This window comes from Drosophila bipectinata, chromosome 3R (assembly GCF_030179905.1).
Source record: "Drosophila bipectinata strain 14024-0381.07 chromosome 3R, DbipHiC1v2, whole genome shotgun sequence".
Classification (NCBI taxonomy): domain Eukaryota; kingdom Metazoa; phylum Arthropoda; class Insecta; order Diptera; family Drosophilidae; genus Drosophila; species Drosophila bipectinata.
Window position 1 is genome coordinate 13470709 of NC_091739.1, and position 27881 is coordinate 13498589.

The 27881-nt window shown below is 40.2% G+C and overlaps 1 protein-coding gene and 2 long non-coding RNA genes across 6 annotated transcripts; 2 read left to right on the plus strand and 1 right to left on the minus strand.

The window, feature by feature from the left end:
* Nucleotides 1–159: 159 nt before the first annotated feature.
* On the minus strand, nucleotides 160–9091 carry Alp13 (Alkaline phosphatase 13). Of its 2 annotated transcripts, none has more exons than XM_070281427.1 (3): nucleotides 9023–9091; nucleotides 354–1924; nucleotides 160–300 (listed from the first exon to the last, which is right to left on the minus strand). In XM_070281427.1, the coding sequence occupies exons 2-3, from the start codon at nucleotides 1699–1701 to the stop codon at nucleotides 209–211; spliced, it is 1440 nt and encodes a 479-aa protein (XP_070137528.1). In that variant the 5' UTR covers nucleotides 1702–1924; nucleotides 9023–9091; the 3' UTR covers nucleotides 160–208. The 2 variants fall into 2 exon arrangements, with proteins under 2 accessions (XP_070137528.1, XP_017103904.2); XM_017248415.3 differs by having other exon boundaries at nucleotides 354–1773; nucleotides 9023–9084.
* Nucleotides 6019–7582, plus strand: LOC138926766 (uncharacterized). Of its 3 annotated transcripts, none has more exons than XR_011443393.1 (2): nucleotides 6019–6143; nucleotides 7313–7582. It is a non-coding gene; the product is annotated as an uncharacterized lncRNA (long non-coding RNA). The 3 variants fall into 3 exon arrangements; XR_011443394.1 differs by lacking the exon at nucleotides 6019–6143 and adding an exon at nucleotides 6831–6909; XR_011443395.1 differs by lacking the exon at nucleotides 6019–6143 and adding an exon at nucleotides 6878–6909 and having other exon boundaries at nucleotides 7316–7582.
* Nucleotides 9092–10902: 1811 nt separating the features above from the next.
* On the plus strand, nucleotides 10903–27138 carry LOC138926487 (uncharacterized). Its single transcript, XR_011443030.1, has 3 exons — nucleotides 10903–11845; nucleotides 15293–15982; nucleotides 26857–27138. It is a non-coding gene; the product is annotated as an uncharacterized lncRNA (long non-coding RNA).
* The last annotated feature ends 743 nt before the right edge of the window (nucleotides 27139–27881 follow it).

Below are 27881 nucleotides of genomic sequence, written 5' to 3' on the forward strand. Positions count from 1 at the left end.
CAACAGAGACGACTGGTTCCGAAGCCGGCGGCAATGTTATTATGTGACTTACAAACCATTAGAAGCATTGAATAAACGATCTCTAGTTAAAGTTTAATACTTCAATTAAAAAATTAAGAACAAGGCACTTATTGGGGTTGGAGTTTTTGTATTGGGGAGTTTTTAAAAAGTACTTTTGGGGATGAAGAAGATTCATCTGAGGAACTAATTAACCATCCTGGGTTCTGCTTAGAACATAAGCCATAGAATGCGCCAAAAAGGTCTCTTTTTGAACTCCGTAAAATAGAGAAGATTTAGGTCCTGTAATATCGATTTATTAATTAAATATCTAAATAATAATTTTTAATACATACCCTGGGCAAAAATCAAACTCTCCGTTGGCATTTGATGAAGCCTTCTTTGGATTTCTTTTTCATCTTCTCCGAAGAAATCTGGCAAATGGCTGATTGTCTCCGTTTCCTCGCTGACATCCAGAGTAGGTTTAGGATAGATGGCATTGGTCATAAGGACTAAAGTAAGTGTATCCTCCTCTGGTCGAAGATTGCTCAAAGTCTCATTTAGAAGTTTAAGTTGGTGTCGCTTATCCATCCCAGATTTAACAAACATTTCCACAAGAAGAAAGTATTTTTGCTCTTTTCTTTTTAGAACTTTCAAAGATTTTTCCACCATTAAACCAAGACTGGGAGCCTTTAAATTTGCACTCAAATCGCCATTCGCGAATACACCCATTAAGTAGTCGAAAATAGTGGCATTCAAGGACTCTAGTTCATCGGTTCTCTGAACTACTTCGAATTTGATAGGTTTGATTTTACTATGCCTGAGTTTCTGGGATCTCCACTCCTTCAGAAGGTTGCGGCCGTCACTTGACTCGCAGAGCAATTCGTCCACCGGATCCCATTTAGTTTTCGGCACAAGACTATTCAGCATTTGCCGACCACCTCCCATGATCACATTCAGGGACTTTCCGGTTTCCCCAGAAATCAATTGGCGGGCAATGTCCTGACATCCCATCTGAATCGATCCCATTGGCATCCTCTCATCGCACTCATATTTGCTGTTTCCGTAGAGGGCAGCTCCTGTTGCGCCTGTAATCCTTTGGTTGGTCACAAAGCCCGTTCGCAATCCAGCCAGCTGTGCCTGACGCAGAACGCTCAGAATGTTATCAGTCTGATTATCGGCTATCCAACAATCCGACTCCCTTTCAAGTGACACATCCAGAGGTATTCCCGTCCAGAAAGCTCGCGAAACGCTTCCCACCTGGCAGGGTGACTGCTGACTGCAGCTATTTTTCAATCGAGCCACATGGGAGAATGTGTCCCAAACAAAGTTGGTATTGCCCTGGCTATTGCCACTAATTACTGGGAATCTATTAGCCGCCAAATCGCCACCATCTACGCCCTGGACCATAAATATCTGAACGTTTTTTGGGAACAGCGGACCCCTTGGCTTTCGCAGGGCTTCGTTTAGCTCGGCAATGCCCTTGTCGTACCAGACTTTCTGCACAGCGGATACCCTGTCCTTCCAGTAATCCACATCCGCCACATTGGCCACCTCGTTCTCCACCTCGTAGCGCGTAGTGAGGCCAATGCAGAGTAATGTCACTAAGACTGTTACCAAAATGGTTCCGGCCACAATGAAGACCTGCGTTGACTTCAGCCTTACGGCTCGACAGATTTCTTTAGTGCGATGTGGCGTTGGCATCTCAGAGGTTTGGATAAAACTGACGGTTGATTTTTCTATTCCATTTAATCATAAACAACATTATCTGTCTATCTGTTCGGGGGAGAGAGATAAGATTCTTTTCTTAAGGGTTTTATGGAGCCCCAATCGCTGGCGATTATCAACTTCGTTTTTAGTGTAGCAATTAACAGACGTCATGAATGAATAATGCACTAATTGGCATGCAAACTAACGTATAAAAACACTGAGAGAAACAAGGGTAACAATCTAATAAATGGTTATAACCTAAGAAAAGTAGTATCTTAGTATTATCTAGGTAACTGGTTAGTTGTATCTTAAGTTTTTTTAAGAGTTTATATATCCGTAATCCAAATAATTTCTTTCTGTTTATGGAATTTCAAATTCCGAGTTCAATCCATGTTTTTAGGGTCAACAACATCTATGTTTTCGGTCATTAACTATTTCTCCTACATGCAGGGACATTTCAGCATATATATTTACATTTTAAATGTTAGGGAATTGATTTGTGTGTCGACAGGATGGGCGGCGGCTTTTGGCCCTCGAGTAGAATTATAATTATCATTTCAAACTTCCACCCCGCATTTGGCATTTGGCAAACTATTTTGCTTATGAATTTTCGCTCAATTAAATTGGCACGCAGGCCGGCAAATCGACGGCGGTTTGTTCATTTTGCCAGTTATGCGAATGCGAAATTGTTTGCCTCAATTACCTGCCATTAACCTGCATTTAACCACCTCCTTCCAAGGGTCGGTACCTGTGACCCCGTCCATCATTTCGTCGCTTTGAAGTCGCTTTGCATTGACATGTGGTCAGTTTTCCCCCCTCATTGAAACTGTCACAATTTCAATTTGCATTGAATCCAACTCAACTGCCACTGGCACTCGTTTGGCTATCACTTTGATTTCATGTCGACTCGATTATCTGCTTAGACTTCGATATATTTGTTTAACCACCAGACTTGGCAGGTTATGAAATACTAGCGGAAGTGACCACCTCGCCAATTTCAATGGCAATTTTTCAATCATGCTGGGACTTTCTTTACCATGCAATAGCCCACGCTGCGTATGCGTAATATTTAAAGAGGGGGAGGTTGTTATCCTTGACATATTTGTTTTTCCGCCAGACCTGTCAGGCAAAGCAAGTACTTGCGGAAGTGTCCAGTTGTCCATTTCAAGGGTAATTTTTCCGTCATTTTGTACTCCAGCATAACACACACGGCGTATGCGTAATATTTATGTAGGGTATGGGTTCATTTTTAATCCTGTCACCCATTGAACTAACTAACTCTGTAGGTTTAAAATATATTATTATCATGTTAAATTCATTTATCTATCTTCATAAGCCAAGTCGAATATTTATTTCATCAAAAAAGCTTTTTTTTCATCCCTCGTATTTAGGGGTTCGTTTATTGAATAACAGTGAAGGCTGTTGAGCTTTTGACTACGCCCCCTATTGGCAAGAGCTTGAATCCATCTTAAGGTCTTCGCAAAACACGTAGCTTATCATTTTTTAATATTAAAGGTTTATTTTACTAAAAATTTTTAAATTAATTTGCTCTTAATGCATATTGATTCAGAATCACTATACAAATCGTTTAAGGTACCCCTCCCACGAATCGGAATATTATTAACAAAGATATAGACTTCGCTCTAGCGCATATTGGTGATCCATACATTTTCAACAACTTGAAGGGAATCTCCTCGAAATTTAAAAAAAAATATAACAAATATTTCGTTTTTAGATTTTGATGCAGATTCATGGAGAATCCTTCCACAAATCGTTTAAGGTATTCCGCTCAAGAATCGGAGTATTGACAAAGATATAGACTTTGCTCATATTGGCTCATGTTGGGGATTGACACATTTTCAACATTTTTAAGGGGATCCCCTAGAAATTTGAAAAATATCGAAAAAATATTTTATTTTTAAATTTTTATGCAGGTTGATAGAGAATCCTTCCACAAATCGTTTAAGGTACTTTTCATAAGAATCGGAGGATTATTGGCAAAGATATAGACTTCGCTGTGGCTCATATTGGGGATCCATACATTTTCAACATTTTGAAGGGCATCCCCTAGAAAATTGACAAAAAATCGAAAAAATATTTCGTTTCTAGATTTTCATGCAGATTGATAGAGAATCCTTCCACAAATCGTTTAAGGTACTCCCCTTAAGAATCGGATGATAATGGCAAAGATATAGACTTTGCTGTGGCTCATATTAAGGATTCATGCATTTTCAACATTTTGAAGGGCACCCCCTAGAAAATTGACAAAAAATCGAAAAAATATTTCGTTTCTAGGTTTTGATGCAGATTGGTAGGAAATCCTTCCACAAATCGTTTAAGGTACTCCCCTTAAGAATCGGATGATTATTGGCAAAGATATAGACTTTGCTGTGGCTCATATTGGGGATCCATACATTTTCAACATTTTGAAGGGGATCCCCTAGAAATTTGACAAAAAATCGAAAATATATTTCGATTTTGATGCAGATCGATAGAGAATCCTTCCACAAATCCTTCCACAAACATATAGACTTCGCTGTGGCTCATATAAAGGATCTTTACATTTTCAACATTTGAATTATTTCTAGATATTGATTCCTAAAAATTATTTAGTGCATTCCGCATACATCATACATGACAGCAGGTCGAAATAACGATGTGATACTACATGACAACAACTACCCTTAGATTATGGAAAAATCCATAAAATATTCAGCATCTGGTAGAATCTGGCGCATCTAGGGTCAAGTGACTGGCAGGATTAGAGCATGGCTGCATAAAGAATTCATATACTGTGCAAATAGAATTTCGCATGCATATGACAAGCGCCACAGGATACAATTAGCGTCGAGTGGACGTCAAGTAACGGCCGCCATTGGGCTACGGAGATTGGATAGGGTGGCGGGGCGGCCGGAAACCGAGTACATGGCCCAGAATAGTGGCTTTGACTGACAACAACAGCAACAGCAGCGAAAAGCCAGGCGTGACGCATATGGGTCACTTGGCCTGGCCAACGTCAATGCCTTTGCAGGATGCTAAGCCAACTGCTTTTCCTGCTGCTGCAATGGGGCGACGCCGACGCCAACACCGACGGCAACGCCCACACCCTGTCCACGCCCAAAAATGGGAGGCACCTCCATGGAACATAAATGCAAAAAGGGAAAGAGAGAAAGCAATAGCGTGGGAGGGGGACGGCGAGGCGGAGTGAGAGACACAGTCGTGACCTTGCCCCTTAAATAGCATTTTTCATCATCGGATGGTGCTTGCATTCCAATGGCGCCTGCTTAAAACATTTTCCGTGCTTTCCGGTCTCCATATGGACAGGAATGAGGAATTTTCGTGACACATCCTTATTGAAAAATCCCAAGCAATCCTAAGCACTAATTACGAAAATATTTCGCGTAACTAAGCAATTAAAAAAAATCGAATTAAAATGCAACGCAATATTTTACATCCAATTTTAATTTTTATATTTTTTAAACAGAGGCACAAAATCAAGGGGGTGTTGAAAATTGTCTACAAATTTAATTGAGTAACACCAAAAAAAAACCCCATAAAATGTTTTGCATTATTTAAAATATATTGTGAAATTAAATTAAATCCCTTGTAAGGCGCTTCACTGGCAATAATTTGGTTTAATAGCTAACCAATAATATTACTCAGCTTTGTTGTTGCCAATAATTTCCGCATCTGCTTTGAGTATATTGGAAAATTTATAAACAAAAGATTGCATTTTTGTATTTCATCGGACTTTCTATACTCTATAGATTTTATAAAACTATTTCTAAGATAGACAAGTTCCAACGATGAATAATATTTATACCCTAAGTTTAGTAATAAATGCAATACTGGTTACCCTGTTCCATAATCCCCTTTTCTAAAAGTCGCTGGGAATCTGCCGCATTATGATAAGACATTCCAGTTAACCCACACGGATTCTAATATCTTCTATAATTGGTAATTCTCTGTATTTTACGCTTGATTGCTTGGCATTCTCATTGCCGTTTGACAGCAATTTATATAATACAAATCGGGGTCATTGGGGGGATGGGAGCTGTGTCAATAGTGCTCTTCTGGCCCCCTCGTGGGTGCAATAAATGATGCAGTGGGATGGAAAATTATGCATTAAAATCTTCGAGACTGCCATTTCAGGGTCGCCTTTTAGAAAAACGTAAGGTTGGGAAGTCATTCGATTAGATAAGATAATTAGTAAAGTTACCAGATAAGATATATGAGACGTATTATAGAGCTTACAAAAAAATAGATTAAATGTAATAAAAAAAATTACAACAATAATGTTTGCCAAACACTGTAGAATGGCCAACAAGCGATAGGGGCAAGAACAAAGGGCTAGTAGAAAACTGGAACGGAAGACAGATAAGCGGAGAAGTTGCAATTTATTGATTGTGTATATACCGAAATGCGCTTGTGTGTGTGTGAGTTTGTGTATCTGTGTTTCGTGTGTATCTGTATCTCTGGCTGTACTGAAAATATAGTTGACAACTGAGAGCCAAACAAGTATATAGTACCCTGGCCTTGAACGTGAATTGCATTTGCGCGCAAAATACAAAAAAAAAAAAAAACGGAAAGCAAAAACGAAATACTAAGTGGAAAGAGAGGCCAAGAAAGGGATGGCGAGTGTGCAAACGAAAAGTTTGAACGCGCACAAGCGCAAACCAGGAGCGCTGCAACTGCATTTCCCCTACCCTTTCACTCTCTTTTGCACAGAGTGCCTTTCGTAGCTCTCTCTCAGTGACGCACACCCTGTGCCCCGAACTAAAATTCCAAGGCATTCTCAAGGTTACTGCATTCTAGAGGTGGGCATGAACCCTATTTTACCCACTGGTTTCTGAAAAGAAGTAACATTTAAAAGAAATTTTAAGAAATTAAATACTATATAGTATGAGCTTTTTAAAGATAGTATAATAGAGGGCTTGATAATGTCTCAAATTTTCTAGAATCCCATCTCTGCTGCATACACAAGCACATAGCTTGGACTCTCTTCAGCAATCTCTCTCTCTCGTTCACCCACTCGGTTCTAAAAGATATGGAAAACTACCAAAAAATAATTGAATTTTCAAATGCAATTTCAGATTCTTCGGATTAAACAGCCACCTGACAAAACAGAGCGTACATCTATATTTTCATTTAGTCACTACTTATGATCGCGTGCCTCTTGCCAACCTTTTGCAAAAGTTCTAGGTATTCATTATCGCCGAGATACAAATTTCACCCTTTCTGCTGTTCACCTACCCGCCCACATCTATCTCTCTTTATAATTTTAGCAAGCTGATGCCTTGCAAAAACAGTTTCCACCAGCCTATCTGTATGGGTTTGCACGGGAGTGGGTGTGTGTCGGTGTTAATTGGTTTTAAAAATAATAACATTTTACATGCTTGAGATGGATTTTGATTAATTGACTTTGAAATTTACAAAACCGAGGAAATGCTTTTGCCATTTTCGATGTTTTACATTACAAACATAATCCGTTTTTAATCTAAAATCTCAGCGATCAATGCAACACTATAGTCTGATAGAATATTACTTATACGCCTAGTTGCCATATATGTAAGTTCCTAAACCTCTATTTATTCTTTCCCTCTAGCAGGACATAAGGAAACTGCATGTTGACATTCACGGAAAGGATATAAAGGGTCAACATATGCTGAAATACAGTTGCCACCCTGAGCCAATCTATTCAAATGTCAAAGTTGAATGCACATTATGAAAGTCAGGGCACAGGAAAAAATTATATTTCACGCTGACAAAAAATATTTAATATTTATCTAATTAATATTAATTAAATACTTTTTTATAGTGTTATTTTGAATTTAGAAAATAAAACTTATATGTAGCAACGATTTTTTCAAGGTCAGCATTGCATATAGTTTTATTTCTGTGTGGAAGTGGCAAATGAAATCGAAATCGAAATAGGAATAGGAATAGGAATGTGTATGTAAATCATTTGGCACTTTGCACAGTCTAGTGCAACAACCAACATATGCTCGGCTATAGCTTTGGCATTACATAAAGCACACCCTCGCTTTCGTCAACCCCTCAACCCACCTTGTAGAAACATGAAAGCGAAATTTCTAGCATATATTTTGAAACAACGCCGACTGAGACCACACGTCGCATGTGGAAGTGATGATTCATTCGGTTCGGGCAGCCAATGCGCTGGCACAGAACCATTTCGACACCCTCACAGATGCACTTTTCAATCGGCAGAGCCAGAGAGAAAAGCTCAGACCAGAAAAGCTGTCCGTTCGGCTCTCTCTCTTACACTCGTTCCACTCACACGCACACACACGTACACGTCGAACGAATCCTTGTAGCATGTATTTCAAGTTCACTGTCAAGGTCACCTACTCTTGTCATGCGCTGCAAACGCAACGTGAGCTGGCCCAGCTAAGGGTAAGGGCAATTGTTGCTGCAACAGCAGCAGCCGCATCAGCTACCTACACAGTGCTGGGCAAAAGTAAGTGTGCCCTCTGCATCCCCCCACTGACAGCCTCTGGCAGTAGCGCTTGCTGCTCTCAGTTTTATTCCCCAAAGTATACACATTTTATAATAGATGCACTATAAGCTTAGTCCGACAGCAAGAACTATACACAAATATACACCGAAAAGCTGGTTATGGCTTCGTAGTTACTTTCTGAGGTTAGCTATGGATATTTTTAGACACAATTGACATTTTTGGGTAACTTTGCATGACATACGTGACGTATACTTGATATTATTAAGTTTAAAAGAAATTATTATATAAAGACTACGAAAATTCGATAATAAAATTTTAAATGAGTATAATAAAAAATAAGGAATACGGGTCGTATACTTAATATTTCTCTTGAGTTGGTTTTTATTAAAATAAATATTTTTAACGACTTTAAAACATTGTAGTGCCTTTCTATTAAAGCCATTTCTTTATTTAATTATTAAGTCGACCTCTGAAAATTGCAAGCTCTAACGAAATCCAATCACGAGCTATAATAAAGTTTTTCCCATTTCCCCACACTGCTCGACGAGACGACGAGGCACGTTCCCGCGCAGGCCAACTAGAGTGGTGGCATACAGCTACAGCTCACTGTGCAAAAGTGCAAGCCCCGAGTGTGTGTATCTTTGTGGTCGTGTATCCGAGAGATACCCTTTATATCGCTGCGCATGACATAAGAAAACGGCGCACGAAGTTGAAGCAGCGGCAGATTGGTAAATTATGAAAGTGCCAGCTCGACATGCAATAACATCTGTTGCATATACCCGAGTCCGGGATATATGCATTTTATAAATATATATATGTATCTAACTATATATTTACCCGAAAATGTATGTATATAGGTAATAACTGTATCTGACGATTCATCCGTAGATTCCGTGTAAAGTGCCGAGGTATGCAGGCGTTGCAGTCAAGGCATTTAATTTAATTAAACAATTAAACAAACATGGCGGACGCCATTTGTTCTCTCCCATACAACAGAAGACACTCACAAGTACTCACGTATGCCAATTTTTCCTCTCGCCCCCAAACAAATTCAATTAAGAAATTAAAATCGAAACGAGGCGAGAGACCGAGTCAGAGAGTATCCCTGCCCCCCTTATAACTAGAAAGAGATGGCCTCTTTTTGGGGGTCTGCCTTAATCCGTGGAAAATTGCAGCACACGCACATTTTTCAATCGAAATCGTATGACAATGACATGTATGTATGTTAGCCATCCACCACAGGCCCCGGATATAGGAAGTAATAGCTGTAATATACCTAGGTGGGCCAGTAAGTCAAGCAATGTTTGTTTTTTTTCAGCCCTGTGTGCTGTTTGTTGTTACTAGCATTTTGTGTTGCAAGCGGCAGTTAGTCAATAAATGCGCTAATTATATACAATTCGCTACCCAGGCCCAGGCCCAGGCCCAGAACACGAACCGAAAAGCTTAGACCCAGAGACCCACCAGATACACAGCGCACTAAGTGCACATACAGTGAAGACTCCCTTAGAGGGATATGTACTGAATCAAAGACAGATAGGAAAAGTTAAGCTAAGATCTACAAGATTGAAATTTAATATTTAATTTAACAAATATTTTAAGATATCCTTTAGCCAGTCTTCACTGTTTCGGGCAGAAATGCACAACTTAAACTGCAAGTAAAGGGAACGAGAAAGAGATATAAAGAAAGGGAGGGATAGAGAAAAAAGAAACAGCAAATGGGGATCGCATTAAGATGTATTGGTGCTAGTTACTGGGTGAGAGCTACTTGCTCTCTTTCTATCACCTACTTCACTCTCTCCTTGCTTCATTACATAACATCCTTGAACTTGAGCCGAGCTCTTCCCACTCCTTTTTTTTGAAAATCTGCTGGCTCCTTTCAACGCACACACATCAGACCAGAACAGAACAGGACCCTGTCTTCACTCTCTATATTCTACGGCTCCCCCAGGCCCACCCCTTTCTCCCGCCGCACTTGCTCGTTTCTTCTGCTCGGAAGCTTTCGGCTTTTCAGCAGCGAAACCGACAAACGGCGGCTCTGCCATTTTCTGCTGGGCTGCGCGATGGCATTGAAAGTGCGACAGGCGACCTGCCAACAACGCTCCATTCCCAGCCACCAGTTCTCCAACAAAAATCCCCAATCGAAGCCCCAAGAATCAAAACCCAACTACCGCTAACAAATTAAAAATAAATGTCAGAAACTACTCAATTATTTGTTCAAAATGAAGCACGCAAATGACATCAACCTGGAAGTGGAATTTTGTGAAAATCAACATACACCAAACAAAACCAATAACAATGGCAAATAATTGCAAATTAATTGTGTTCAACCATTGCGAAAAATAATTCTACGAGAAGTGCTTGTCAAATTAAAAAACAAAAACCTCAAAAAAATAGACGTTGATTAAAAATGTAAATTATAGATCAGAAAAAGCAATTCAAATGTAAAATCAACGTCATTTTATGTGCATTCTTTTGTGATTTCAAAATTTACAGAACGTGATTGCAAGGGATTTCAAAATAAGGCAATTATTTTTCAAAAGTGCTAGAATACTTACCAAAAAATAAACAGCTTACAAAAATAAAAGTGAAAATAATAATGGAAAATAATTCAACCACATTATGAATTCTAGAGGATTGGAAAGGAAAGTCTAAGTAGCTGGATTTTAAAGATAAGGTAATAAAATACATATTTACATTTATTTGGAAAGAGGATTTCAAGCCTCATAAGAAAAATGACTTTAGCACAGCTGTAAAAGCTCGCAAAAGCTCCTTTTGGGGGACAGGATCAAGGGGTAGGGATCCCCCAGCCCTTAAAATTGTTTTTTCGCGGTTTGTTTTGTCACAGCCTAGAAAAAAACGTCGCAAAATAAACAGGAATCCGCAAAAAGCAAAAGTGAGTTCCCATCCCATCCCATCCAAATAGCAAACACACACAAACACCCGTAGATAAAAGTGCGCAGCTAGAGATACAGATACAAATGAATTGCAGGGATGTGAAGGGAGCGGGGGAATAATGAATGAAAGAATGGTAGAGGAAGCAACAAAAAAGAGCGAGAGAGCACCGAAGAAGAAAAGGAGACGGACGATAATTTTGAAGGCCATCGGGGAGAGCGTCACATGTGGCTGTTGCGAGAGGTGTGTGGGTGTGGGGCAGTAGGGCAACCAACACAACAACAAAATGCCAAGAAGAGAGAAACTGGAAGAATACCCAAAAAGCAGACACACAAGAAACAGGAACAGGAAGAATCGACAAAACTTGATGAAGCATTCGGAGAGCCATATAGCGAGGGTGACAGAGAGAGCAGTAGCTCTTTCGATAGAAGATAGAAATTCTGCTGGCGTCAACGCTAACAGCGCAGCAGCTGCGCTGCGACAGAGCCAGAACTTTCCATGCTGACGAAAAATCAACGGCATTGAACAGCGGCACCTTCAACCGATCACATTCGTCTTTTTCCCGAGCTAATAAAAAATAATAATAAATACTAATAATACTGAAAATGAAGCCAAGTCGCGTTCGCGTGGGTTTAAGAGCAAAGCTTAAGGACATCCTGTGACGCCTTCCGCTGACAAGCAACCCCCCGAAAAAAGCTGAAAAAAAGTGCATAACAAAAAGAAAATGTGAAACAAAACGAGAAGAAATGTGGCCGAAAGCAGCAGAATGTGAGTAAACTAAATTGCGTCGTAGTTAACATTTTTCGACGGCGTCATCAAAGGCAAGCCCTCCCGCTACCCACACCACCCTTTTTCCGAAACCTTTGTGATTGCGGAAAATACAGTCAACAATTGCTAAAAGCAAAGTTTTGCAAACATACACTCTCGCTGTAGCTGTAGCTTCTGCCCCCTCAGTTCTCAGCCACTCACCCACTCTCACACTCACACTCACACACAGTCACACATTTGTTTTTCTTGCACGGAATTTGCAGAAAATATAAAAATTTATTTATAACATAAACAACGCGAATTAAGCCAACAGAAGAACAAATTACGTATTCGCGAAAAAAAATGCGAAAATAAACAAAACAAATGCAAAAAAAAAAAACGCTTTTAAACTGTTCCGCTTCTGAACGAAAAGGGAATTATGATTCTGGGGAACTTGGCTCCGAAAAGATGATGATGATGATGTTTCAATAGTGTGCGTGGCTGTGCGTGTTTGACGTTTTGTTTGACAGCTTCTGTACTTTTGTTTATGACTTCACTCCGCACCAGCAATTAGAAACTAATTTGAGGTGGGGTGACACTTATCACGAATGTCAGTTCCTAGAAGAAGCCATCTGAGATGGATCGGAAGTTTCAAATGATCTATAAATGCAGTGAACCGCTAAAATAATAAGTTAGTTGTATGGCCTGTTAGTCAGCCTGTTGATTTCCGACAGAGTCACGTGTTCGAAACAGATCAAAGCTTCAATATTTATTATAGTGTGCATGTGTGTGTGTGTAATATTTCGTATCTGTGTGTGGCTCAGATTATCTGACATCGGATCGGGCCGAGTGCGGTAAACAATTCTGTGAAATTGTAAACTCTAGAACACTAAATATGGCTATGTGATGCACTCAATCAAGATCCAAGTGCAAATTTTCCGACCTCACATCTACCTACCCACCTACCCGTATGGAAAACCATAACAACTACAGCTACAGTACAATGAGATATATTTGTATCTGAACTTGACTCGGGCTTAGCTTTGCGTGCCGCTTTTGTTTGCACAAGATACGAGTTCATCGATGCGGTCGAGGTTCGAGGCGGGTGGGGGTGTTTGCATCTGAATCTGTGTTCGTAAATGTGATTTCGAAATTCGTTTACGTAACAGCAGCACTCGTCCCATCTCCCCCAGCACAGCCCACACTCGTTACACGGAAGCAGGGAAAGGGGTTGTGGCAGGAAAAGTCATCTTCATAGAAACACTGAGAAAAATGTATTAAATTTTAAGAAAAAAAAACTAATTTCTCTAGAAACTAACAGCCTTGTAAACCCTTTTATATTTGTCAAGAATTGGAAATAATTAACAAGTACCTACTTAAGAATTTTGAGTGTAGATTTTTAATTGCTCCGTGGCGTCATGTTTATATGTATGTGTGTGGGGGCTATGGGGGGCTTGAAATTGGGGATGTTGGGTGCACAGGAAGATGATGAATTTGGGAAGCCAAGGGAAGCTTTAGTAGCAGAGACTAAATAAGGTTAGAACCCAAAATGATGACTCGACCCAGGTGTTCACCATATTACGTATGCATCGCGTAAGCTGCAGTTCGGTTCAAAAATGGCAGCCAAAAGTGCCCAGAGAGAGAACCAAAAAGGCAGACCGAGAGAGAGAGGGCTTTAGCAAGCTCTGTTGACGCCGCTGGCGACGCTGGCTGAGCGTCAGCATCGCGTTTGTTCAGTGTGTCGCTTCGCTCTCCGGTTTTGCAAGTATGCGAGTATCTGTGTTTGTGTGTTTCAAGTTCAAGGTTAAGATACTAGTTGTAGCAAACGAGAGCGAGTGAGGGTACTTGCGTTGCGTTGCCATAGTGCTGTGCTGTACCTGCATCTGTGTGTGTGTGTGAGTGTGTGCCGCAAACTCGTTTGGCACGTTTCTTTGCGAGAGCGAGACGTGTATCGTCGAATCGAGAGCAGCGTCAAACAAAGAGGAAGCAAAAGCAACACCAGAAAGCAGACAAGCGGAAAGTACGAAAATTAAAACAAAACGGAGTCGCGTCAAACATTCAGCGAAAAAAGGGCGTGCAAACATATCTCCTGCTCGCTTGCTCCTTTTGCTGCCAAAGCTATCTTGGAGGGCAGACTCAGATTAAGTCGATTTTCAGATGCTCTTTATCGAAGAAATCTTTAAAAAGTATCTCCAAACTTAACCATAATATTATGAAATAATAACTATTTGGTTATTCTACGAAATAATTTTTCAAAATCTCTTAAAAGGGTATTTATTAGCCTGTTCTTTACTTAAGCTCTATGCGTTATGCCTTTCAATTTTATTATCTTTCACTCACATACGTACACACGTAAAGCTTTAATTGAATTGATGTTGATGATTACGTTGAGTGGCGACTGCAATCACCCCTACCACCCCTCCCTGCCCCTTGGACTGGTCAAACTACCTGCTAAAGCGAAACGAGAATTTCAGTTAGCCCGCCAAGGCCATTTAATTAATCGCCAGCGTCATGTTCTTACTTAATGGATTCCCAGTCTTTCACTCAAAAGCTAAAACATCGATAAAATAGTGTATCTTTTAATTACTACATTGTTGGTAATTATTTTCCGTGTATATTAAAATAAATATGTTTCTCCTAGCAATCGAAATTTTTCCATTTCCACTGCCAAGTGCGAACATTGCTTTATGGCCAAGTAGTGCACTTAAGTGCATTCCCACATTTTGCATAGCTGTGAGTTCGTTGCACCAGCTGTTTTGTGTGCAATGCACTCGAGGAAGACCTTGAGTAGGCGTTTGGCGATTGCACTGGGGGGAGGGAGGGGCCGAGCTAGAAAATAAAAATCTATTTATTTTTCCCCCTGATTTGCAATAGGGTGACTCACTAGCCAGTCACAAGCTGAAAAAACTTTGGGAATCCACTTTTTTAAAAATCAGCTTTAACCACATAAACATGAAGATATTAAATGGCATTTTTAGTTCAGTTGGCTTTTTAATAGTCTTTTATAACAGTTTTATAACAGCTAATTCAACAGCTTTAAGAAAAAAATCACGTATACGACACGTAGGCAAAAATCATTACGTTTAGCTTGAATAATGCATTTTATTTGACTAATTTATTCTTATTCAAACTTATTTGTTCTTTAATTAAAAATTCTTAACACCTTCTGGCTTGTTTTCAAAATTCCTCTCTTTATTAAAAACAAATTTTAAGAGTTTCTCATATTGGCATAGTTTTGAGGATTCAAATTGTGTGCAAATTTCAGCGAAATTCCTTCTCCCTCATTAAATGTGCAAACGAATGGCACATTTCGAAATATCGAAATATGTATTTGTTTATAGATGGGGAGGGGGCTTGGTCTCTTATGGATGTGTGCTGTGTGGAATCGATAATATTAGCCTGCATTTGATGTTGCGATTTTATCGATGCTTCTCTAAACAAAAAATCTCTTTGTTTATTTATTTTTAGGGTGGCCAACTGCGTCAGCATGGAAATTTAATTAGCGACAGTTCAGTTCAGTTGAGCTGAGCCTGGCGGCGGACTTAAGCTGGGAAAGTCAAACCGTTTTGGACACCAAACACATACATACGTACATACATGGCCGAATCACACACCCACCTACAGTTGCGGGCAAAATATTAGCACAAAAGGTGGTTAAAAAAATTCAAAAATCAATAGAACAAAAATGATTACTAACTGAAATTGTTAGATATATGGATATATAAAAATTTTAATTTTTATTAACCAGTTTGTACTGTTATTGCGAACGTAACTGTACATGCCCAAAGGGGAAGAAGAGCCGCGGCCCACAATACCATTTTTGTTGATTTTTGCATGACGACAGCAAAAGCCAAGAGGAGGAACAACAAACGAAGCAAAGTGCACCACAAAACCTCACACTGCATCTCGCTGCAGGCTCGCGTGTGTGGGTGAGAGAGTGAGAGTATGTACGAGCAAACAAATATGGCGCAGACATGCGCACTCTGCCACCAACTTGAACTTGAAAACTTTTACTGCTGCTGCTTCTGCCGCTGTCGCTGTCGCAGTCGCAGTCGCTGCCCATTCCCTTTCCGACGGCAGCGCAGCCAACCGGCAAACCAGAGAGACTGAGCAGAGACCTGAGAGAAAGAGTACTGGAAACGGAGAACATGACAGCAGGTATGTGAACACGAAAACAAAAACAAAATGAAAGCAGAGCGCGCTCCGAGCTTTTTGGCGGCGCAGCTTTTGCGTGGGCGACTTAAGTCGACGTCGCTGCTTCGGTCGGCAGCTCCGTCGGCGCCAGCCAACTGTTTGCGTTTTTGTTGTTTTTTTTCCCGACTTCCAGATACTGTTGCATACTTAGTGGGATGCGAGGATTAGAGAAAGGGAAAAGCGGGGAGAACATAGAGAAAACGGAGCGGGGGCGAGGGTCGCCTACACCTGGCCGCCCAGCTGGGCAGCAGGCTGCAGCTTCCCTAAATCCAGTTTCTCGGTTTATTCGGTGACGAGCGGGCGGCCGATGAGGTCAGCCATTACGCATACGCCTAGTAAACCCCGACCCGGGTCTGTGTATGTGTGTGTGTGTGTTTGTTTTTGGCCAAGTTCATTTTAAAGGCGCGTTAATAACAAAATCAGGTGTGGAAAATTGATTAGCATAGAAGAAAGAGAGAAAAAAAAACAACAACAAAGGGACCATGAAAATATGGGTGTTTTCCGTGTACTTTGGCTTTGTGAAAACACAGAAAATATATGTGACGCACGCCAGCATATGGCAATTAAATTTGAATAATTAAGCAGCTGAGCCTGACACACACACACCCACTTGAATTGGCTCAAAAAGAAAACTCTCTCCCACACTCAAGCTGAAAAACAAACACGGAGCATATGCAACAACTTGATGTTGTTGTTTTCTGCACCTTGACCTTTCCACGCCCATGCAGCAATGTGCGTAGGCAGCAGCATTTGCTCTATCACACGGATACACACACACACCACACCGACGCAGGGACACAGACACATAGGGGTCTATACATAGACAGCCGACATAGACAGGAGTATATAGAACAACACACACAAGTCGATTGGCAGCTGTTGGAGCCGAATTGAAATGGACGAGATGCAGTCCCAAAACACTTCGGCTATATTCCAGAAAGGTCCAGTTTGTCAAGCGGAGAGTCTCAAAAAGTGGTTTATTATTCAAAGCCAAGTTAATAAAGAATTTAAATCAAAATAGCAGAAAATATTCATAGGAGATAAAGGTTTTAGAAAAAATGAAAATCCAAAAAGCAGTTTAAATTTTAAAGTGAACATTTTTAGTAAACTTGAAAAAATATAAATATAGGCTAAAAGTTTTTATTGTTTTAAATAATGTTTTTACAAAAAAACTAAGTCTTAAAAAAAGAATATAGATTTCCTAAAGGAATTTCATAAGAATACTTTAACAAAAAAGTGCAACGACAGTGAAATGGCAGAAACTTCCTGAGGAAAAGACTCCCCCGTGGTGCATCATTGATGGGAAGATGGGGGCTGAAAGTGGTTCTTGTCCGCGCTGAGCTTTTGTCCGAGAAAAGCTCCTTTGTGTGCATCTGCTGCTGGGATACACCCTGTGCTCGCTTTGAATGAAATGCAAGCAAGTGAACACAGCTGGTGGTATCCAGTGGCCGTTTTGCATCCTTTCAACTTCAAGGATAACCAACAGCAACAAAAACAACAACATCAAGGACCTGGCTTTAGGTGAGTCTGTCTGTGAGCTTTTCAAGTTTGCTCTTCAGAATAAAAATATTAATTAATTCTATCATTTCTTTTGCAAGTCCAATTTATCAATAATCTTAATTTTGTTTACCTGTTTTATGTACCATTCTGTTTTGATCCTTATTTTGCCATACTAAAAAAAATAAGTTTTCTTAGCCATAAGCTTCAGTTTGTTTCATTTCTCCCCAAAAAGAAACAAAAAAAAAAAAAAAGAGAAAAACAAAAAAAGATAAATTGGAATTTCAATAAAATAATCTTAAGAATTAAGAATCGTTTTTTAGAAAATAATCAGTGAGAAAACAAAAATTGCATATGATTATATTCAGCATTTTCTTGTTACACATTCAGACTTAATTAATTTTCGTTTTTCGCTTGGTCTTTCGTTTGCTCCGATTTCTTTTTTCATTTTCAAATGTATCTTAGCTTCTCTCCCCCACCCATACACCTACAACACACCCGCTACACACAGATACTTGGGATATATCAGGTGCTATGATGGGCGCATCGAATGCAACGCTCTGAAAACGCTTGAAAACATTAATTATGCCAAACACACACATTGTAGCTGGTCTATAGCAGTAATGAGTGAAATTTTGTGGATGAGGAGCGCTGGCAGAAACAATTAAAGCGATCTTCATGCTGCAAATTGATTTTGTTTGTGATTTATATTTATTTGTATTCGCCATCTCGACCGTTTTCACCGAATCGCGTGCACTTGCTGCTGCAAAACGAAAGCCATTTGCCATTTTCTATTTTCGTTTCGCTCTGACTTTTTGGCTCAAATCGGTTTTTGGTGGCTGGCGGAAGTCATCTATCGGGTATCTGGCTGGCTGTCTCTTCATCTGCTCTTGGTTCGACTTGGCTGCATTGTTTCTTGCGACATTTTGCACAAACTTTTGTCACTTTTGCATTTCAAATGACCGTCAATTATCCTTTGTCGACACTCTATCGGTGTCTCTTGGCGTTTGCTTTGCTTCTACTACCCCCATGAGTTCAAGGAAAACGAAATTGATTTTCTGCCCGAGTGGATATATGTGCATTTTCAAAGTTCTACTTCTAGTCGACTTTTTTTTAGTCACGCGGCGTATACTTTGGCTTATGCAATCAATATATATATATTTAATCGATTTTTTATTGTTTTTTTTGGCTTAACTATAGTGCAAATCAATTTTCTCCTCCGGCTGGTCAAACAATTTACTGAGCGGGTAATTATAGCCATAATCATCGAAGACCGAGTCGAGTCGGCCTGGTGACCTCACATGACAAGTTTTATGATGAAATTAGCTTCGATTATAGTGAGAGCAGATATAAAACAACATCGAATGCGATAAAAACTCGCACTTAAATATTAGACAATGGCCAAGAGTCTAGAATTACGCAATCGAGGGATATAGAAATCAAGATATAGGAGTTTTTTTTTGGTTTTGAATTTAATTATAAACGAGGGGAAGTTTAAATCCATCATTAAAATAAAAGGAATTGTTAGAAACTACTAACAAGTATTTTTTTTTTATTTAAATAATAACCCCATCTACCATTTAACTTCCTTAAAATGCATCATTTATCGTTCCAACATGCTTGCTTGAATTTTATCACACGAAACGCTTCAGGTTCAGGTCATGCATGACAAGATTAACAATCGCGATAGCAGCTGTCGGCCTTAAGGAGAATTTTCAATTTAAGGTTGACCTTAGAACAAAATTTGATCGATAATTTCGCATAATTGCGGAATCTTTCGGCTCAGCTCAGCTCCGTCAGGCAACTCTGTGAGGCAACAAAAACAAAAACTGTGACACATGGCAGGGCGCACACTCACACTCCGACACATCGACATCACCTTGAACATTAACGCCCAATGCAAACTGCAACTGACATGGGAAACAGAACCCCCCCACCCCAGGTGGGTGGAGGGGCAGGAGTGAGAGCCATAGATAAAGAGAGCGACAGCTCGCTATAGTTTTTTTTTTTTTTGGTTCTGCGCCACATTTGCGTCATGCCAAAGCAGAGAGGCAACAAAAACAAAAAAAATGGCCAAATGCTGCAACTGCAAAAGCTCGTCGCTTCCGCTAGCCTACACTTTTGTCTGTCACGGTGTGAGTGAGAGAACCCGAAAGCTTCCGCTCATGCCTCTCAGCTGGTGGTGGGGGTCTCTCCGTTTTTGAGTTTTAGCTTTTGAACACTTTTGAGCAGCTGACACTTGCGCTTCAGCATTAGACCAAAGTAGTTTGACTTTTCAGTCTTTATACGCGAAACGAAATGAAAAGTTTGAAGAAAAGTGTTGCTTCTGTATGTGTGCATATCAGTGCTGTTAGCCTGTGTGTGTGTCTGTGTGTTGTGGCAGCTGCATTTGCAGCGTTACAGAAATAAATTTTGTACAAAATTCCGCCCTGCATTTAGTATATTTCACCTTAGATCGTCTTTGCCACCCAACACACACACACTGGCACACACGGGCGCGCACTTATAGTACACTGCGCTGCAAGTTTCTTTCATTCACGTCCGCGTGGCCATCAAAAAAGCAACAACAATAACAACAATAACAACAAATACAATGTAACAACTACGATTGTCGGTGTCGGTTCGCGACGCGTCGCCTTGCTTCGTTTCGCGTTTTGGCCAAAAGAAATTGGCCTAAAAATGTAACAGTTTTCTTTTACAAAAAACCAAAGCCATAACGAAGAAGAAGAAAACGCCAAAAACAAACTGCAGTCGGCTGCGTCGCTGCAGTCGACGACGCCGACGTCTGCTGCTACGGGTACTGCTGCCGCTGCAGCGCCTTCTGCTGCTTTGGTTGCTGTTGGCCAATTGCCGTTGGCCAGCGTCAGTGTTCATTTTCCCATCGAGTCAACAGCACACGGTCAGGAGCGGCCAGGAAGGAGCTACCAGTAGCAGAAGCAGTACAACCAGAAGTCATCGATCGTTGGATTTTCATTGCGATTGTTATTGGATTTGACAAAAAACAGCTGATTGATTCCTTACAGTTAACCCGTTCCCTATACTTTTTTTTTGAAAAGCTCAGTTTAAACAGCTGATTGCATAAAGTCCAAAACAAGTTGAAACTTTTCGGTGGCGTATACGTAATATCAGTCAGTTAAGTTCAGTTCCTGCACATCTGCCATTGCAATTGCAATTTAATTTCGTTGCTATTGCTGTTGCCCGCCGTCGTTATGCAATTGCCAGTGCAGCTCTACACCAACAACAATAAAAACAAAAACACACTGTAATTGCAACAGCGAGAAACAGAAAAAAAAACAATGCCAGGGCAATGTGAACAAATTTTTGTTTCGCGAGGAGAGAAACACACGCGCACATTGTTAAATAGTTTATCCCACACACCACCTAGTAGTATTGTGTGTCTAGTCTGGCAATTTGGTTTTAAACAATCATCGGCCACTGTGCTCTGCTATCTTCCCTCTCACTCGGCCTGCCATTCCGTCTCGCTTGCATAGAGTTTTAATTTTAGTTTCGCTGCAGTCGCGGTGTCGCTTGTAACCCAAATTTTTTTTCATCTTTCGGTTCTGTTTCATATTCATCTTATATAAGATGCCACTCAAAAACCTTGTACAGAAACCTCTGGAGTTAATTATTTTTATTTTTTTTTTTTTGCTTTAATTTCAAGCGAAATCTCAATTAAAGCGACGATTTAACGACGATGAAAAAAAAAATAAAATTCATGCAATGGCAATTAAATCGGCGGAACAGTGATACAAAAACACGGCGCACTTGCAATTTGAGAGATTCGAACACCACACACTCACTCACACAATTAGAGTCTTGACCGAAACGTAACCACTTGACCTTGCACAGTTTTTCGCAATCCCGAATACGTATACGTACCGTGTGCCCGTGTGGCTGTGTAGGAGGAGGGGGTTCGCAACAGAAAATTGCAATATTTTGTGTAAAAATAACGAATAGTCTTTTTACATAAGGCCAGCACAGATATATAGCGAGCCAGGTGTGAGGTTGTGTGGGTGGCGGGTGCAGTGCATGTTGTTATGAGGTCGATATTTGTTGTTTTTAGAGACACTCACTCACTCGCACACACATCTGGCCGATGGGCGGTGTGGGTGGATGACTGAAAAATGCATTTGACACAGAAAACAGTCGACACAGTCGAGCAGCAAACACAAATAAAGCCACTAGTCTCACGGCTATAGAAAGGCATTCCGAAACGAACTGTGAAAAAGCTGACAGATATGAAAATATTTCTGTGTGGCAATATTAAATGATTCATGGCTAAAATCCCCATTGATTGATTTCGATGCAAAGTCGAAATAAATTATCAACCAAAAACCAGTTTGCAGGCGTCAATATATAAAGATTAAAAGGACTCTAAAGTATTATAGAACTTTTCGAACTTGGCAACCTGTTTATACGAATTTTTATAAATTTTTTATTAGCATCCAGCCAGTTCCCCTGGGTTTTTGCGGATTTTTGTTGAATTTGCATTTGGATTTTGGACCTTAGCTGATACCAGCAGCCGGCGGCAGACAAAAATTAAGCACACACGTAAACATTTTTAAACAGATATCAGAGAGAGGGAGTGACATCATCGTTTTTTGTGATGGATCATTGCCCAGCTTGTACATATAGTACTTGGTTAGTCAGCTCCAGTTTGAACTTCTTAGTAGACTAGAAACTTGTTTAATTTTGTTGATAAGCCAAGCAAAGAATTTAGATATTTTTCCTAAAAGCCCCCGCATGAATCATGAGCCATGGGCTGGCAACAGAATTTATGAAAAGTATCCCAAAGTTTCGAAATATTTTTTTGTTTAAATCGCTCAGTATATATGTAGATACGGATTCTTTGAATTTGTTATGAAATGAAATGCTTGCGGCTTTCTTTTTTACGAGAATCGACCTTCAGCCCGGACCACAAGGTCATATGTGAGGAGATGTTAGTGCAGCAGCCTGCAAACTACTCCGAATGGAGGTCAATCAAACCCTCCACCCTACAACCCCCCACTCCTGGCCCCGTCCAGTTATGTAAAGAAGGAAATTGGGTCAGTGTTATGACCTAGTTTTGTTTTTGGAGGAGGAGACACAGGGCTGGGGGGTTTAGATTGGACTACCAACCCCTGGCAGTTGCAGTTTGGATTAGTTTGAAATGGTTTTGTTTCTTTTTTTTGGCACCTCCGATAATTACAATTGGATGGAATCCATCGCGAGTTTCGTGCCTCCGGTTATTGATTTTCAGTAAGGCCGGGGCCGAGTCGGCTGTGCTTTGGATACTACAGTATTCGTGTATACTGTATGGCCAACCTAGATAACTTTGGCAAGGCCCAAGAGTACAAGTATCTATCGGATACACCAGCGCCAGCACCAGCCATAGCCTGGCTGCAGTTTGCGAGCTTAGCCAAGGAGCCAAAAATAAAAATTCTCTTTGGCTTCGAGCCAAATGCAATGCAAGGGATGGAGTGTGGGGTAGTTGCAGGTTTGCCAGTTGCCAGTTGCAGGGTAAAATGAAAAGTGAAATGTTGCCATGCCACATGAGGAAAAAAAAATAGCAAAAAAACTGCAAAATAAAGTGAAAAAGTCATAAAGAGAATTTATCTATATTTATTTGGCAGAAAGCTGACATTTATGAGTTTGCCCTGCAAAGTGAAGTCGTCCATAGATATGGTTAAGAAAGGCACTTTGATGAGAAATTTATGGGCGACTGCATAACTCATCCATTATCCACCTCTTCGGCACCTTTTGTGGTGCAAATTCAATGCACACTCGTGTGTTGTCATTGCCCTGCTGCCACTTATTACATCACCCAGAAGGCGAACTACATGACACGATACGTGGCCGATTCGATAGACATGGCCTGAGGCCTTTCACAATTTGGGTCAACCCAAGTCTCTTGCCAGCCAATCTTTATACCAAACGGTCGTACCACCCCGTTTCGATGTCCTTTTTAGCCAGTTTGTTGTTCTTGGCCAAATAGTTATGTCGGAAACTATGTCGGAACTATTGGATATTCTTTCTGCAAAGACATATAGAGTGAGCTACGTAAGCAGATGTGTATGTACTTGTTTTGGTTAGGCCTCTGGTTCTGAATCTATATGATGATGATCTTCATAAGGTATCACGCTTTCAACGCGTGACTCAGTTCGGTTTGGTTCTTTTTAATTTTAGACAAAATCGCCATAAAAAACAGCAAAAGCCAAAAAAAATACTCTTTTTCTTCAACATCGTTCGTCATTAGTTAGCTGCGTCAATTGTTGGGGCCTCTGTTATTTATAAATGCCGCTGGGGCAGCCACGTAAATGGTGACGGAAAGCGAAATAGCCCGAGAGAGATAGATAAATTTATGGAATTTCTTACTTCCAGCTAATGAATCTAATCGCTGTTGCCAGGCGAGGAGTGTGTTTGCCTTCCCAATGAAATTTCACAGAAAAACTGACGAAAAAACGCCCGAAAAGTATCAAATCATTCATAAAATTCGACCAGTCAGACTAGGGCCGTCTTTTTCTTTTTCTTTATATTTTTTTGGTAGTGTCTGGCTGTTGTTGTGTTTCGTCTAGAGATAAAGATTCAAAACAGGCAGGCATTCCGCGTCTTTGATTACGTATACGCAGCGTACTCCGAGCAGCGTTCTTAGGCCTGTTGCGTGTGCGCGCGTGCGTTTGCTCATGTGTTGTATGCACTTGTGGTTGTAGTTGTGGCATTCTGGGTGTATGGGTGTGTATTTAGCAGATAATAAGTGCCACAGTTGGTGTGCGTGTTTTGCCGATCATGCGACCCATTGAGTTGAACGACAAAAAATAAAGGGGAAGCCGACGTTCTCTTTTTTGGGGAATACACTTTGTCGGAGTACTTTGACTTCAATAGTCACTTTCTGAATAAAATTAAACATTTTTCTTGGCCTGGCCAAACAGTAATTTATTCCAGTAGAAATTATGGTACCGCTGTTTTGGGTTTTGCAACACTTCGGGTCACTTCCGGTGACGACAACTTCTTTGAAACTCGGCCTGTGCCGGCAGTGGCAGTGGCAGAGGCAGCTTTTATGACCCAGATAAAAGTAAAACGTGTTGGCCAACAACACGAGGCCAGGAAGGGGGGCCCGAGGGCTCATGAAGTGCTAATGAAAAATGCTCAGCATTTGCCTAATGAAATTATAACTGAACCACTAAGTGGGCCATAAAGAGGAGCAAAGAGCTCAAAAGGGGGCCGGCGGTGGGGGCAATCGGAATAAGATAGGGGGGCTAGATGTTTTCGGGGCGTTTTAGAAATTGTTTTTTTTTTTTTGTTAAACCGTCAGGTCTAGCATGTAACCCATTTAACGCACATGGAAACACAACCGAAACCATTTGACAGGAACATGGAAACGCATTTTGTTTCTTTATTCAGTTAACGCTTTTTAAGCTCATGAGCTAGCTTTTCATTTATCGATACACCTAAGTGAGCAAACACAACACTTCCACATCCAAACATAACATACAAAGTCGAGTATAATCGCTCACACACATTGTGACACAAATGAACAATAATTTATTTAATTGCCGAGCTCTTGTTCTTTCGAAATTAGAACACACACAGATGCACACTCAAACGCACACTGTGCACTGGCACGCGATTTAAAAAAAAAAATAATATACAGACTAGCAGATTAAGTGGCTACTCAGTATGAATTTGTAGAAGCTGAAACTGTTTATTAGCTGTCAGATATTCCAGTCTATATAGTATATACCCAAGCCCCTGCCCAGATGACACATCAAGCATACGCAGTGTTGTCACTTCCATGCAGTTCTTCACCGCGGCTGGCCACGTTCGATTTTTGTATTTATTTTTACTTGTTTGAGCCTAATGCCTGCTCAATGTTTTGGCCTCGTTTTGGATTTATTTTGTGTTTATGCGCCGCACCTAGAGTCATGCAAAAAGCAGCCAAGCAAGTCGAAATTGAAGGCTGCATTGGCCGAAACTGCGCCCATTTAGCAGCCATCTCTGCTCCAGATAGCATTGGATACATTTCCTAGTTCCTATTAGAGAAATTTTCTTTTACCCACCCGTGGTATTGGATTAAATTTTGACCAATCTTATCTTATCTACCCCTGGGAGAACCTAAAGGGGCCACCTAGCTCGTATTCCCAACCAACTTACATGGCGCAATCATAAATGAAATGAAATGAAAGCTTAGGCCGAATCGCAGTTTGGTGACATACAAATGACTTGTATAACCGATCGGCGATCAATCAGGCAATCGGTGATCCACATCGACCCAGTTTTTCAGTCCCCACCCGGCTATACTTTCTTGCCCCGAAATCGATCCGTTGCCGACGTTGCTGGCTTATCACTATCAGCGGCGCACCTTGGCACCTGCGATTGCTTATCACCCCATTTTTTTGTGAGGCCTAAAGTCGCTCTGGATTCAGTTTCTGGTTCATTGTACTCGACGACTCGAACTTTTTATTCTCACCGCACTTTTCTTCTGCATGTGTTTGAGTTTTATTTGATTTTTGGATATCCCACCAGCCACCTATCCACCTTCTACCTCGTTTCTACCTCGTTTTGGTTCTGTCAAATCCAATAATAATCGCAAGCAACCGCAAGACCTACGAAAAAAAAAAAATCTTAAATCGCCGCGATAATTTCAGTTAAAAAATAATAATATAACGCTGAGAGCAAATAAAGATGCATCCTTTGAAGGTTTTGGGCTGCGTGTCAGGAGTGCATTTGCACTGAAACATTCTGAAGCTTGTAAATGCACTATCTGGTACGACATTCCAGAACGTACAATCTTCCCGAATGCAAGAAAATGCGAATAAACAAACGATATATATATATGCAATTTTTGTGATAGTGTGACAACTGACATAATTTCTCAAAAAACTGATTATTAACATAATTAGACTTTAATGAGTTTAGTCTTAAGATTACCATAATTGTAAGAATATGTTTCTCAATAAAGAATACAATAAAATGCGCATGTCTTCTATGAAGAAATAAATATATTTTGTGGTTTTATTTGATCTGCGGAATGTTGCACTGAGAGGGCACTCGGAACGAAACAGAAAGTACGAGTTGCAAGACCTTGGGGCCGCGAAGTAAAGCTCCTAACGACCTTGAACTCTGTGGCTCTAATTATTCAAGCATATAATTGGCCACAAAGCCACAACGGGTTAGATATATAAAATAATTGGAGTGTTATTACCTCTTTTTTTTTAATATATTAATATAATTGGCAATTTAATTTTTATGCCATATAGGCCTTTGAGAGGGCTTATATTCTGATGGCCGAGAGAACTCATAAATTCTTTTAAACTGAAACTAAAATAGTTTTTATAAAAAAAAGCTAATTGCATATTTTACAGCGCAGTGATGGGGCAGATTGCTGCTGCCCCAACCCCAAGCACCTCCCACCAGACGCCCCACAGAGCTTTCGTCGCATGCACGCAACGTAGCATAGAAAGCAGCATAGAGGAAAATCCCCAACATCGACCAAAAGGTGGCGCCCAGCTAACTGAAAAAGCTCGGTTGGAGTTGCACCCAAACATCCGCAAGAGGGTGAGGCTTCAAATATTTAAATTCCAATTCAAATAACTGGTAAGATATCATCACCTCATCAATATCTCAGAAGAATTAATGAAATTAGTGCCTCATAATTCAATAACCTCAATTGGCTATGCGCTTTGGCAGTGTGGTTAGCTGGTTGTGTAGCTGGTGCTCTTTGGCAATTAATTCACAGCCACTATCTTCACTGCCGCCGCGACAAGCTAGAGCAACTTATTAAGAATCCTGATGGTTATAGCAGGATTTTCTATAGATCAAGCTAATATCGTTGATGGCTCTTCTCACAAAAGGACCCAAAGTAACGAAATGCGAAGCATCGAGAGAGTTTCTCTGGAGAATAGTACGTGGCGAGTAGCGAGTAACGAGTAACGAGGATAATTAACAAAATGGCGGAACTTGGAACCAGAAAATAAATCTATTCAGATGGGACCTTAGAAATCTTCAAACCCAACAAAAAATATAGTTTATGAATATAACTAATTATAAATTAAGTTAATTATAAGCAAACTAAACTTTGAATAAAAATTGTTGAAAAAATAATTGAAATAAATAGTAACGACAATAATTTGTAGGTTGGTTTCTTTTATATATATATAAATTTTAAATTAATAAAATTTACTTTCTATATTTCTATTCTTTATAATTTCATCTTCATATAAATAATAATTTTAAATCGCACATTGTTTGCTCTTATTCATTTTATATCATTACGTTCACTTTTTTATTCAGCTTTATTTTTGTAGATTTTTGTTTGTTTTATATTTATTTAATTTGAATTACACAACATTACTTTTATTTAGATTTATCATTATCGGTAGCATTATCA